The sequence below is a fragment of the Macadamia integrifolia genome, unplaced genomic scaffold (assembly GCF_013358625.1).
Source record: "Macadamia integrifolia cultivar HAES 741 unplaced genomic scaffold, SCU_Mint_v3 scaffold86, whole genome shotgun sequence".
In the NCBI taxonomy this organism is placed as follows: domain Eukaryota; kingdom Viridiplantae; phylum Streptophyta; class Magnoliopsida; order Proteales; family Proteaceae; genus Macadamia; species Macadamia integrifolia.
The window spans coordinates 238,118-250,720 of NW_024870559.1; the positions used below are offsets into that span (position 1 = coordinate 238,118).

General features: G+C 41.9%; 1 protein-coding gene across 1 annotated transcript in view; it reads right to left on the reverse strand.

Moving 5' to 3' along the window:
- LOC122070223 (phospholipid-transporting ATPase 2-like) overlaps nucleotides 1-12,603 on the reverse strand; it is a 123,328-nt gene that overhangs the window by 91,888 nt on the left and 18,837 nt on the right. The window contains 2 exon segments of the mRNA XM_042634349.1: nucleotides 350-454; nucleotides 7,745-7,911. Of these exon segments, the coding sequence (XP_042490283.1) occupies nucleotides 350-454; nucleotides 7,745-7,911 (272 nt within the window).

A 12,603-nucleotide genomic window follows, 5' to 3' on the forward strand; every position in this document is an offset into this window, starting at 1 on the left:
AAAAAAAAAAAAACATTGATAATCTGTGACACGATAACTATTTTGGAGTTTGAGTAAGATCCTACATTTATAAAAAGTTCTCTTTTTACTAGTTAAACAGACAAAGTAATTAAGAAATTGCTGATAGTATGTTGCAAGTCCCAGTTTAAACAAAAGAGATAGTAAGACACATTCTAGATCCTCGTGGACCGTCATTGGCTTCAAAAGTCTTAAGGGGAATGAAAGATGCAACTGATTCCCAATGTTGCTTCCTAGTAGGTTTTGTTTGCCCTGTTGATAAGATCACCGATGCAAAATCAAGTCCTAATGCAAACAAAGAAAAATCATTTGACTTTACATAATCTCTTACCTTGAGAGATATAGGGATCATAATGGAACACAGAAGCTCAAACCGCAGAGGGATGACCAGTAGCTCATACCATGGACCTTTATTTGGATATAAAACATACCATTGCTACAAGAGAACACAGAATAGGAATAATAAACCCTTACTGACAAATACAATGGTAAAAGAAGAACGCATAAGTTAGAGATATTAGTCTTCCACAATACATAAATGCCACGAATCCATTCATAAATAATGAGTAGAGACAAGAAGATTAGGTCACTAACAAAACTATAGCAAATTAAATAAATAACATAACATAAAATCTTAAAAATTTAAAGTGTAAGTCCAAAACCTCAGTTTCAACTAGGAAAATGCAAAGAAATTTCCATTACCATTTTAACATTATATTTTTTCGATGAATAAATAAATTCAATACCAATAAGAAGAATATAGACGGAACAAGCCCTCAAAGGAGGGAAAAACAAAGAAGGGCTGAAGCCCAACTAAAGAATGGGTCTTTTGTCCCCTTCGGTGACTATCATGGATGGTGAGGGTCATTGTCCAAGAAGTAAAATATGACCGGTTGCCTCCCACTTGCACCAGCTGCAAGTGTTTCGGACATAGCGCAGCCCTCTGCATGAAGAACAAAAGTGTCAACACATCCCATAATATGCTGCCTCCAATTGCTGCACATCCTCAAGATTCCCTCTCCAGTCTCCACTAATCATATCTCCAAAAGAAAAAGAAAAAATGGGAACCAAAGATCGCCGCTGATGGAAACCACTGCTGCATCTCTACCTCCTGTCAACTTGATAACACGGACCTCCGGTCCTTCGAAGACGCCCTTACCCTCTAGTCCAAACAAGTTCTTGATGCTCCCGCTGCTCGTCTCTGATGATATTCTTCTATCCTTGCCCACACGCCACTGCTGCCCATCACGATATTCCATGCGAGGGATCTCTCCCTCAAGCTTGCCAGGCTGGACAGTAGCCTTCCTCTTAGCTGTTGAATTCTTCCTCTCCCACCAACCTCCCTCCTCTGCTTCCTCTCCCTGCAACTTCCGCCTCCTTAGCCGAATCCCTAGGTTCAGCCCCACTTTCACACCATCCTTTTAACCACGATACTTATGTCTCAACCCATTTGGCTCGAACCGCCCCTAAACCAACCTTCATTCCTTTAAACCAATTCCCTTCGGTTCAACTTCTAAATAAATTCTCCAAATTTCCATTGGACCATCCCTGTTACCCAGGGAACCTATACAACCCAAACTCCTTCGAAGATCCACCCAATACCTCCATTCCTTGCCCGACCCGACCACACCATCCTTCCACAACCCGCGACCTCCTTGTCCCTAACCCGACGCTCCTGTTGTCTCGCCTTTGGGTTCTGATCAATTCTCTCCCAGGTTGACGCCGAGGAGTCCAATCACTGCTGCCCACTGCTCAACGTCAATAATCGCTTTGCTGGCCCCCGCCACCTCGCGTGTTGCTCTGCTCCTCTGACTAAAGACTGCTTTGACAATATGGTCCTCTTGACCAGCCATTCTACTACAGCCTTAACCTTGAAAGGTCTCTCTTCGAATTCCTGGAATTCGCAGACTCTGCATGTGACTAGTGATTCTGTGATCTTGGAACCCAACAACAACAAGCTGCCGCCGGCCTTAGAAGGCCTTGTCGCACCTACCCCGTCTTAGCTGGCATCTACCACGCTCAACACTTTGGATACAAACACTGCCACACTTGGTCTGATGCTCTCATTACTGCTTCTTTTTTTAATCAACCGTATGCTAACACAACTCTTTGGCTCCAAAACTCCCTTGGACACCTTGTCTCCTCAGTCTTCTTCTTTCTCTCTTCCCCCGCAAAGTGTTTGGGTGAATCTGTTATGTCCATGTTAATAAGTCTTCTCGGACTAAATTGGACCCCAAGGCTCCTAAATGGCAATTCATACACTACCAAGGGATACAAGTTCTATCACCCTTCTTCCAGACGAAGGCTCCTCTCTAAAGATGTCACCTTCCTTGAGTCTGCACCCTTTTTTGCCCCTCATCAACATCCTTTTCAAGGGAAGCATAATGGAAGAGAAAAGGCTACTGATGAGATCCCTTTTCTTGACCCATTGCCTATCTCTCCTTTTATGCTTGACATTGGGAAACACAAAGAGGTATATATTATTGATGTTGGTGATCATTCAAGAGGTGGTTCAGGTAATGAAAAGGTGACCATTGTGTACACAAGAAGGAACAAGCAGATCTACCAAGAGTCCTCTTTGAATCCAACTCCTGAGATACACGCCCTCAGTCAGGTAATATCCTTCCTTCCCCATCAGAGTTAGATCTTCCTATTGATATTAGGAAGGGAAAGAGAGCTTGTACTAATCCTATCGCCCAGCTTGTTCCCTATGACTCTCTCCCCTACAGGTTTTGCATTTACTATTGCACTCTCATCTGCTTCTATTCCCAAGAATGTTTCTAAAACTATGTCTGACCCTAAGTGGAAGCAAACCATGACTGAAAAAATGATGTCCCTGGAGAAAAATTGTACTTGGAAATTGGTTGACCTTCCAAGTGGGAAAACTCCAATTGGATGCAGGTGGGTCTACACAATCAAGTACCGGTCCGATGGTACTATTGAGAGGTACAATGTAAGGCTGGTGGCAAAGGGATACAATCGAGTCCATGAGATTGACTATCAGGAGACATTTGCTCCTGTGGCTAAGCATAACACCATAAGGGTCCTTTTTTCTCAGGCAGAAAATAAGGATTGGCCATTGTATCAATTGGATGTCAAGAATGCCTTCCTACATGGCAACTTAGAAAAGGTATTGAAGAAATTCCAGCAATTCCTATTGTCAAGGAAGAGCTAGTCATTGATGTTACCATCAATGAGACTCATGTGGAAGAATTCGAAAGTAGCAAGGTTGCCACAATGGACAATGAGGTTGAAACTAAGGAACTTGACACTACAACAACTGTGATGACTGTGAACAGCCAAGAGGAAGATCCTAAGGAGCTTGAGATTGAAATTGTGGAGGCCAAGAACATAGTGGTTGAAGGCGTTCATGTGGATGATCCCATTGATACATCTAAGGTTGTTAAAGTTGAGCATGTGGAGTTCATCATCCCATTAAAGTAACTTGAAGATCGAGCTCCTCACATTATAGACTACATCCTTATCATCAAAGAGCTACCTGAATTTTTCTACAGCTTAAAGAGGGATGTGCATTATGCTATAATCACCCTCACACTCTACAAAATTCGAGGACAAATTTTTCTAAGAGGGCAAATTGACGCAGATAAGTCACTTAATTGGCTTATTTTATTGCAAATAAGCCTTGGGTTGGGTTAAGTATGTGTTGGGCCTTTGATCCCATTGGTTTTCTTTGTAATGGGCCACTTTAATGGGCCTAAAATATGGGTAGAAAGTAGGAAAACGGGATTTAATTCATTAATTTAGTAAAAGAACTGTTTTGAGTCTATTTTCTTTGTTATTTCAGTTTTTTAGTCAGTTTAGATTTCTCAATTAGTTAAGGAATGGGTTAGGCCTTTCCTTTTTAGTGTTTGAGTCAGTTTTGAGCCTTCTACATAAGTTTGTAAGGGGCTACAACATTGAACACGAATTTATTAATGAAAAAAAAAAATGAATGCTTATGATGTTTTGCTGTGGGATGCAATTGGGTGAGATGCCTAAACCAGAGGGTGAGATGCTAGTTCTTCTTCCCCCTTCTCAACCCTCCATCGAATTCTCTTTCTTTTCTTATTTTCCTTTTGTTTGTTTGCTGTGAGAGAGTGTTTCAGAGCCAAAAGCAAGCCTATTGGGGGACATCTCTATTCAGCCAGAATTCCAGATCCTGCCTGAGATTATGATCACTTGTGATTCTAGTTCTACATTAGGGGAAGTAGTCAAACGAAGAACCAATCACAGTGGTAATAACTGAGGGTGCAAGGGGCACAAGCACAGAACCAGGCAAAGAAGACGCAACAGTCAAAGAAGGTGAGGCAGAAGTAGGCGCGGCAAAAAAAGGTGCGGATAACGTTGTAGAAGAGCCAGGAGCAACAGCAGAATAAGTGGTGGCCAGAGGGGCCAGCAAGGTAGTCGACGGAAGAAATTCAACAAAGGAAGGGGGCGGGGAGGTTAGGGCGATGGAGGCAGGGAAGGGGAGCAAGGGAGGGGATAGGAAGAGGAGAGCCAGAGGGGAGAGTAGGCGAGAGAAGGACACAATGATGGAGGGTCGGTGAGGGAAGGCGAGTGAAGGTGGAGGATAGCTGGGTTGGGTTTAGGTAAGTCAGATGAGCAGGTTTGGCAGGTTGGGTTGGGTTAGAGTAAGAAGGAGTGGAAGTTAAGACATATCGGATCGGGATAGATGGACTGGATCATAGTTGTCATGGTGTCGCCAAGGCGTGGCCAAGGTGCCGATTTGGCGTCCCGGCCGAAAATTAATAGCAAATCGGTAGACCGATTTACTTGAGTCACAATTGGCATGCGTCATATCAAGATTGGCATCGCCAAATTGGAGCCATGGATGCCATATCACGATTAGAGTACATAGCGGTCGTTTTTTGTATGCATTTTTATTTTAAGTTATTAACATTGATTCTCTTTTTTATATTGTTATTGGAAAATTAGTGACAGGTGTATTATGCTTTCACACACGCCACTACATATGAACAAGTGTAAAAGCCCAAAATCCTCATTCCTCAGCCTCTCGAGTCTTCGACTCTCAACTATAAAGTGTGAAACCCTCGAGACCTCGACTGTGAACCCTCAAGAGTGAAAGTGAAATTGTTCTTTGTTGCTGGCTCCGATAACTCTCGATACTCTCAGACGAGTATTGATATGGCTCCGACAGACCACAAGTCGTGGCATCCTCATTTTCCGACAGGTCAGGTAAGTCTCTATGGCTCTACTTCTCTTCTTCAGTTCTTCTTCTTCTTCCTTAATCCTCTTTTTTTTTTCCTTTTGCCGACTTTTGCTTCCTCTTCGTGTTCAGTTCTTCTTCTTCGCCCTTAACCCTTTTTTCTTCTTCCGTAATACTCTATATTTTTTCCTCGACTGTTCTATAATACTCTATTTTTTTTCCCTCGACTGTTCTTCCTCTTCGTCTTCACTCTTCAATTCAGTCTTCTTCTTCAACTCTGCAAGACTGCAACTGCAAGTCTTCAAAAATCAATAATGGTTAACAGCCAAAAAAAAATATCTTTAAGTTTTCTTTCAGATTTGAAGGAACCTGATTTCAAATCATTACCAGATTAAATACATCCATTGAACTGTGCTTTTGTTGATAAAAAATGCACTTGTCCATCTTGGTTTGCTTTCCTGATTGATTCTTGAATAACATGTTGTGGGTCCCTGTCCTTTTTCAAGGAGTCGGTCACACATTAAATCCTGCCAATAAGTTGATTTTCTATGACTTGATGTACATGTTAATTTTTTATGAATTGATGTATAACTGTATAAGTCAATGATTCATGTTGATTTTTTATGTCTTCATATGGCTATGTTGATTTTTTATGATTTGATGATGCTTAATGTTGATTTATATATGTTATAGGGTATATACTGTAAGACTTGTACTATACTAAATAATTTTAGAAAATAGAAAAAATAAAAAATAACACATGGGCGATTTTACTACCAAGGCAACGCCATAACGGGCGATTCATCGCCAAATCGATTAGCCACCCCTCCACCGCCTTGGATCGCCATGACGTCGTGACAATTATTGACTGGGTATCATGGGAAGTGAAAGGGTTAGTGGGTTGTGGCGTAAGAAGGAGAAAGGATATTGGTAAGAGGAGACAACTAGATAGGGCTTGGACAGGAGGAGAACTAGGGTCGGAAATGGACTTGGCCAAACCAGGGGAAGGAGAGGGGGTAGCCCATAAAAAGGGTAAGGGTTCATCGATGAGTCATTAGCATTAAGGCAAGATTAAGACACAAGAAGCGACGGCTCGAGGACAGAAGGCTCAGAAGCAGCAGAGGTAGCGTCAACGGTATCAGCAGAGGAGTCAGGCAGATCAAGGCCGACAAGGCATTCCGCAACTGCAGCAGAAGCAGTTGATCGAGGAGAGCTTTCTTCAAAGTCAAATGATTGCGATAGCAAGGAGAACCTGTTTTGCCCCCAGTCCAAAGGGAGAGATCCGATGGTCCACGGGAGGAGGGCCTGGCACCTACAACAGAGGAATCTTCGTTTGGCTTGGGAACAGCCATCCAAATATAGCTCCGACGACCTCTATTTCGACGAAGCTTCCAACCACGAACAGGGTCATGCGAGGGAGGCCTAGGAGAAGTCTCTTTTCCGGCAATGGAAGGGGAAGTCCGAGCGCAGATCACCTCTACTTGAGCAAACTTTAAAAAGCAAAGGGAGGATCTGTGTCCAAAAGCTTTGCAGATGGTGTAGAGGGGGGGGCAACCATTCATAGTGGACCACTTGAGTGAATGCAAACCCATTATCATTATGAATGGAGACCGAGGAAGGAGGAGGCACTTCACTAGATATATTTATACATGTTCGAGCAAAAGCAAGCCGATCCTTGGTGCGATTTCGGCCATCCGAGTGAAGGGGCTTTCCTATTATAGATCTAATAATGCTAAGGCCCTATAAGCACCAGTAGTGGAAGGGAGGTTTGGCAAAGAAACCCACACCGGAATGGATTTGAAGTCCACTTTGGAGAGGGACAAGTGTTGGTCCCATTGCCTGAGAAAGATCGGCTTCTTTCCTATCAGCCAAGGACCACCATCAAGGGCAAAGTTCTTTTCATCTTCGCTAGATAAGTTGAAGAAAAAAATTCCATTGTCAAGTAGGAAGGTTGAAATCATTCCAGTGATTCTCCATTGCTGGGAAAGAGACGTCTTCACAACCGAGAAGGGTTGTCGGCTCCCCAGGAAGTGGCCTATGAGACAGTTACGCCATTTCGCGATCTCAGTGTCTAACAAACCATAGGGGCAGAAACCCACTAAAGACTCATCGATGAGAGTAGGGGGTATGAAGGATAAGGGGAGGCCATCACAGCAAGCAGGAGAAGGTGAAGAGGTTATGGTTTTCCAGGTTTTGGAAGGAGAGGGCATAACAGGGGAGGAGGAGAGGGTTCGAGAAGAGTCAGGTAGGTTAGGGGAGGACAGGGGAAGGGGTGGTATTCAGCTAAATGTTGGCAATTATGAACATGAGGTTGATGCATGGATCAGTTACATGACCAGGACAGAGAGATTATCTCAAATGAGTCAGCCATTACTATTATTAACTTAAGGCAGTTCACTACTTTCATCATAATAAAAAAGGCAAACTAGTACCATTTTGATTTGCAAAATGTTAAATAGGACAAGAATACACCACATGTAGAAAGTAGAAGTGTAGAACCATTATGGCATTATTTACCCAACAAATTCAATTAAACAAGAAACAAAAATTCCAGCTAACCTTGTGTGCTTCCGTCTCCTTCCACACATTACCAGCTGTGCCAAGAACAATAACGACCACTATTTGAAATATAAATATTGCCCCTGTCAATCTATCAATCATTGCATCAACTGCTGTAAGTTTTGGTTCAGGTACACCTCTACTCATGCCCAGTTTGGTCTCATTGCCTGAAAAATAAGATGAAATATTAAAATTAGCGCAGCATTAAAAAAAATGGTAATCCGTATTTTAGCCATTACTATTTGTATAGCATTAGTATGTGATTCAATATGTGATAATTCATAGATCAAAAATTAATACATTTATCTAGAAATTATTTCCTGCTGTTCAGTTAAATTGTTAATCTGAAAATGGAGATGCATGACCCAATGTTTCACGCAGATTACATAAGGCCATTTCTGAGATTTTGGCCCCACACAAGCATCGTTCAAGGCTAGAGACTGATTAATGTCACTGGATAGGGTTTAATAAGTTGAATATGAGGTTAAAACAGTTTTTTTATAGGTTTGTGACATGTCCATTTGGTGCTGCAAGGGCATATTTGTGAATGAGTAGAAATATAGACTATTATGAGGATTTTTATTTATTTTGCAGCTTATTCTTCAGTCACGAAAGTAATGCCCTTATACTGGCCAAATGCTTTGTGTGAGTGTGAATCTCAGATTGACACTAAGAAAGGGGGGGTGAAGTCTACAAATTTTCTCCCAAAAATCTGACCCTGACTGTAACATCACTATTGGCACTGCCTACTGCTCATTCAGACTGGCCGAGGCAATCACATGTTTACCTGTTTCAAACATACAGTCGTATGCTTGTCCACCATGCAACCACCAAGTAGTCAAGTCTAGTTTCAACTTGAGATGGTAGGGAATAGGTGGTAGGGAATAGGTGCAGTCTTCATCCTTCTAGTCTGCACTATAGAATTTGGATCCTCCTTTCCCCATCTTTTTCTCCCTTTTCTCTCTTTTTCTCTCTCCCAGCGCTTCCCTCCATCTGCGCCTCCTTCCATCACTCTCTCTCTCTCTCTCTCTCTCTCTCTCTCTCTCTCTCTCTCTCTCTCTCTCTCTCTCTCTCTCTCGGTGGTAGTTCTTTAAACCACCAAGAGAGCCAATAGCTTCCATCTCCCTTCTCCCCTAAGCACTCAAGACTCTCTTCTACAATGATTTGAGAGACCCAGCTCCTTCCCATCAATTTTTTCAGGGTTTTCCCCCCCTAAAATCATTTTTTCTTGTCAAGTTGCTTTTTCCCAGCTCGATGCTCCGATCATCTTGATGTTTGATGCAATTGGTGCTCCTTATCCTTATAGTGACATGTACTAACCACTTTACCATCTCAGGACTCTATTCCAGAACTATCCCCAAAATCGATTTGTTAGGGTTTTCACCCTTTATCGATTTTTTGGGTTTTTTAGCTTTTTTCCTGCTTTTTGGTGCTTCATCTACCTCCAGCTGATGCCTCTTTCATTAGCACATTGAGTTGGAACCATGTCTACTAGCTCTTCTGCTTCCACTGGTGGAAACACCTCAGCTATTCCCACCTTTCCTCCTTGAATTATCAAGCTTGATGGCACAAACTACCTGATATGGTCACGCTCGATCTGCATCTTCAAGTCCCGTGGCTATCACAGGTACCTCACTAGAACTACAAAGCGTCCAACCACCAGTCCTAAGATTAACAACTCGGAGTGTGCCAACTCTCTGGTTATGGCATTCCTTGTCGACTCCACGAAACCATAGCTTTCACGTGGCTATCTCCTTTTTTACTCTGCTGCAATGATCTAGAAGTTTGTCCAGGATATCTATTCCAAAGTGGGGAATGATGCACAGGTTTTTGAACTGCACCAGAAGGTTACTTGAGGCAGAGATGGCTCACATTGTCACAATACTACTACGAGTTGCGCACACTGTGGACTGAGTTGGACTTTTATGAGGAGTATTCTCCTTCCATCCCTGCAGATGTCTAACGATTTTCAAAAACGAGAGGACAAGATCCGAGTCTATGACTTTCTGGCATGTCTGAATATGGAGTTTGATCAGCTGCAGTCCCAGGTTTTGAGTCATATTCCCTTTCGTACCTTGGATCAAGCCTATGATGTGAACCAACTTAAGGATAGTCGTCTTACCACTATCCTTCCACAACCTATTGCCACTCCCACTGAGAGATCTACACTAGTCTTTAGCACTCAGTCCCTCAACGCAGCCCCACAATTTAGTGGCTCCTCTACTAGAGCTCCAATGAAGTGCAATTACTGCGGGAAGGCACGTCACACCAAGGAGCACATCTGGAAGCTACATGGCCATCCTGCTGATACATCTGGCAAAAGATAAGGGAAAGGTCGTGTCGGTACATGGCCAGACTTCTTGCCAAGGGCTTCACTCAGACCTTTGGGATCGAATACCAGAAGACATTTGCTCTAGTTGCTAAGATGAGCACAATCCATGTTATCTTATCTTGTGCTACCAACTTCGATTGGGCTCTCCAGCAACGAAATGAAGAATGCCTTTCTTCATGGGGAACTTGAGAAGAAAGTGTATATGGACATTCCTCTTAGGTTCACTTGCTCCAAAACCCAAGGGAAAGTATACAAGCTAAAGCATGCATTGTATGGGCTAAAGCAATCCCCTTGTGCTTGGTTCCATGCAATGGTTCATGCCATTTGTGAGCTCCTATGGCCATAGTTTTTAAGGCGCTGCTAAGGCGACGCCTTACTAGCGCCTTGGCGCTGATGCGGTCTAGAGATAGTAAGGCAGTGCTCCGCCTTACGTGAAGTGGCGCCTTATGGGTTTTTTTTTTTAACACATTTTAAAATTACATGATAAAGATTCCAAATATAGACTTTTTATTGGTAGGTGTATGATTTTATTAACACTTGAGATGTATGGGATCAACTTTACTCCACCAAAAATAACCAAAACAAACAAAACAAAAACACGATTCACAAACAGGGTTTGGATTTTGTTAAGGGTTTTAAGAAGGGGCTTTGAGAAGGAATCAAGAAACAAGGAAGAACCACTTATCTAGGCGACCATTTTGCTCCGGTAGCGGTGAGCTTCATTCTTCATTGACAGGAGTAGAAATATAGTGGATGATCTTAGGGCTTAGGCACTCATTTTGGCATCATAGAGGCAAGTATAATAAATACTTGTATTTTTTATGTCTTCTTTTCTTTATTTTTATAATTTTGCTTCATAATTATGTATTTATATTATATGTTAATATGTTATGATGATTGATGATTGATGATTGATGAAGATGAACTTAGTTTATTCACTTTATTGATTTGTTTTTTTGATGAATATCTTACATTGGTTTGAATATGAACTTTTAATATTTATTTAGCAGATGAGTAATAGGATTCAACTAAGATTTGAGCCAAATAGATTGGTTTTATAAAAAAATTACATATGAACGTTTTAGTCAATAAGGCGACGCTTTATGCCCGCCTTATCACTAAGGCGCTCCGAAGGACCCTCAAACGCCTCCGTCGCCTTACCACCTTAAAAACTATGCCTATGGCTTCATGGTCTTCTCACATATTTCTCTGTTCCTACCACCCTTCCTATGAAGCTCATTTTTGAATTATGACAAAATCTGTCATTAGCATTGCTCACAACCCTTGTCCAGTATGATCGAACCAAGCATGTGAAGATCAATCGACACTTCATCAAAGATAAGCTGGATATGGGTCTTATCACTTTGCCTTTTATTCCCAATAGTGAATAGCTGGATGATGTATTTACTAAAAGTCTTACTAGTAAAATGTTTCATCCTATTATCTACAAGTTGAGTATATGTGATCTATGCATCAGTTTGAGGGGGGAATGTTGTAATAATGGGTTTTAGGGAAAGTGTCAGATTCCAAACAGGTCTTTAGGTCCTTAAGGGTTTAATAGTTCTTGTAATATTCTAGAACTTTCTCTATGTTATTATAAATAAAGAGGCTGGTGTCATATTAGACCCAAGTCATTACCCCATCCAACAATCAGTTGTAAGGACTTATGAGTTTTGTGAGCAATCACCCAATCCAAAGCCTTGAACTAAAAGGGTCATGGAGCCTCCAGACAGCTTTATATGAATATGGAACTATGACTGTTCAGGATCTTTGGATTAAATTTGTGCCATATGACCATGGTCCACTCTATCTTAAAGCACTATTGATGGTTGAAGAGGAAAGAATAGATTTTGGAAACCTCAGATTCGCTAGAAAGCCTAGGTTCCAAGACATTCCACTATCAAATATGATGACTGCACACTCCCTTTTTGTTCTCATTCTTCAAACGTACATTGAAGATTATTATCAGCATTCTTTTTCCTTACCCACCTCCCACCCCTTGCCAACTGAAGACAGGGCCTACTCTAGTCCACTCCTGTGGTTCATGGTTTGAGTCAGTTTCTGGTTTAATTGAACCTGGGCTCAAGTTTTGGTTCAGATCTGTGCCACCCAGCTCGTTTGGGCCTAAATGGCTTAATTTCAAGAGCCCAGTGGGTTATAGGGGATTTGGGCCTTTATTTTGGGTTATTTATTGCATAAGGGTGTTTTAACGGGCTGGATATTATGGGCTAACATCTAGGTACACAAGACAAGATTAGGGTCTAGTTTCTGATTTCTCGTATTTTCTGTTCTCTGTTTTGCTCTAGTTTACAGCAACTTTATATACGCATGTAAGGGCGCATAGCCTACAAGGCTATAACAAATTTATGATTAAATGAAGATGGCCTTAGACCAATTGTTCTGTTGTGACTCAGAACTTGGTCTGTAGTGATTCGGTTCCAGCCCTGTTGTGGTGATTCAGCAGGTTGATTTGGTTGTGAATCCAATCGAGGCCTTTAGTGGGGATTTTCTTTTCTTTGTCTCATAG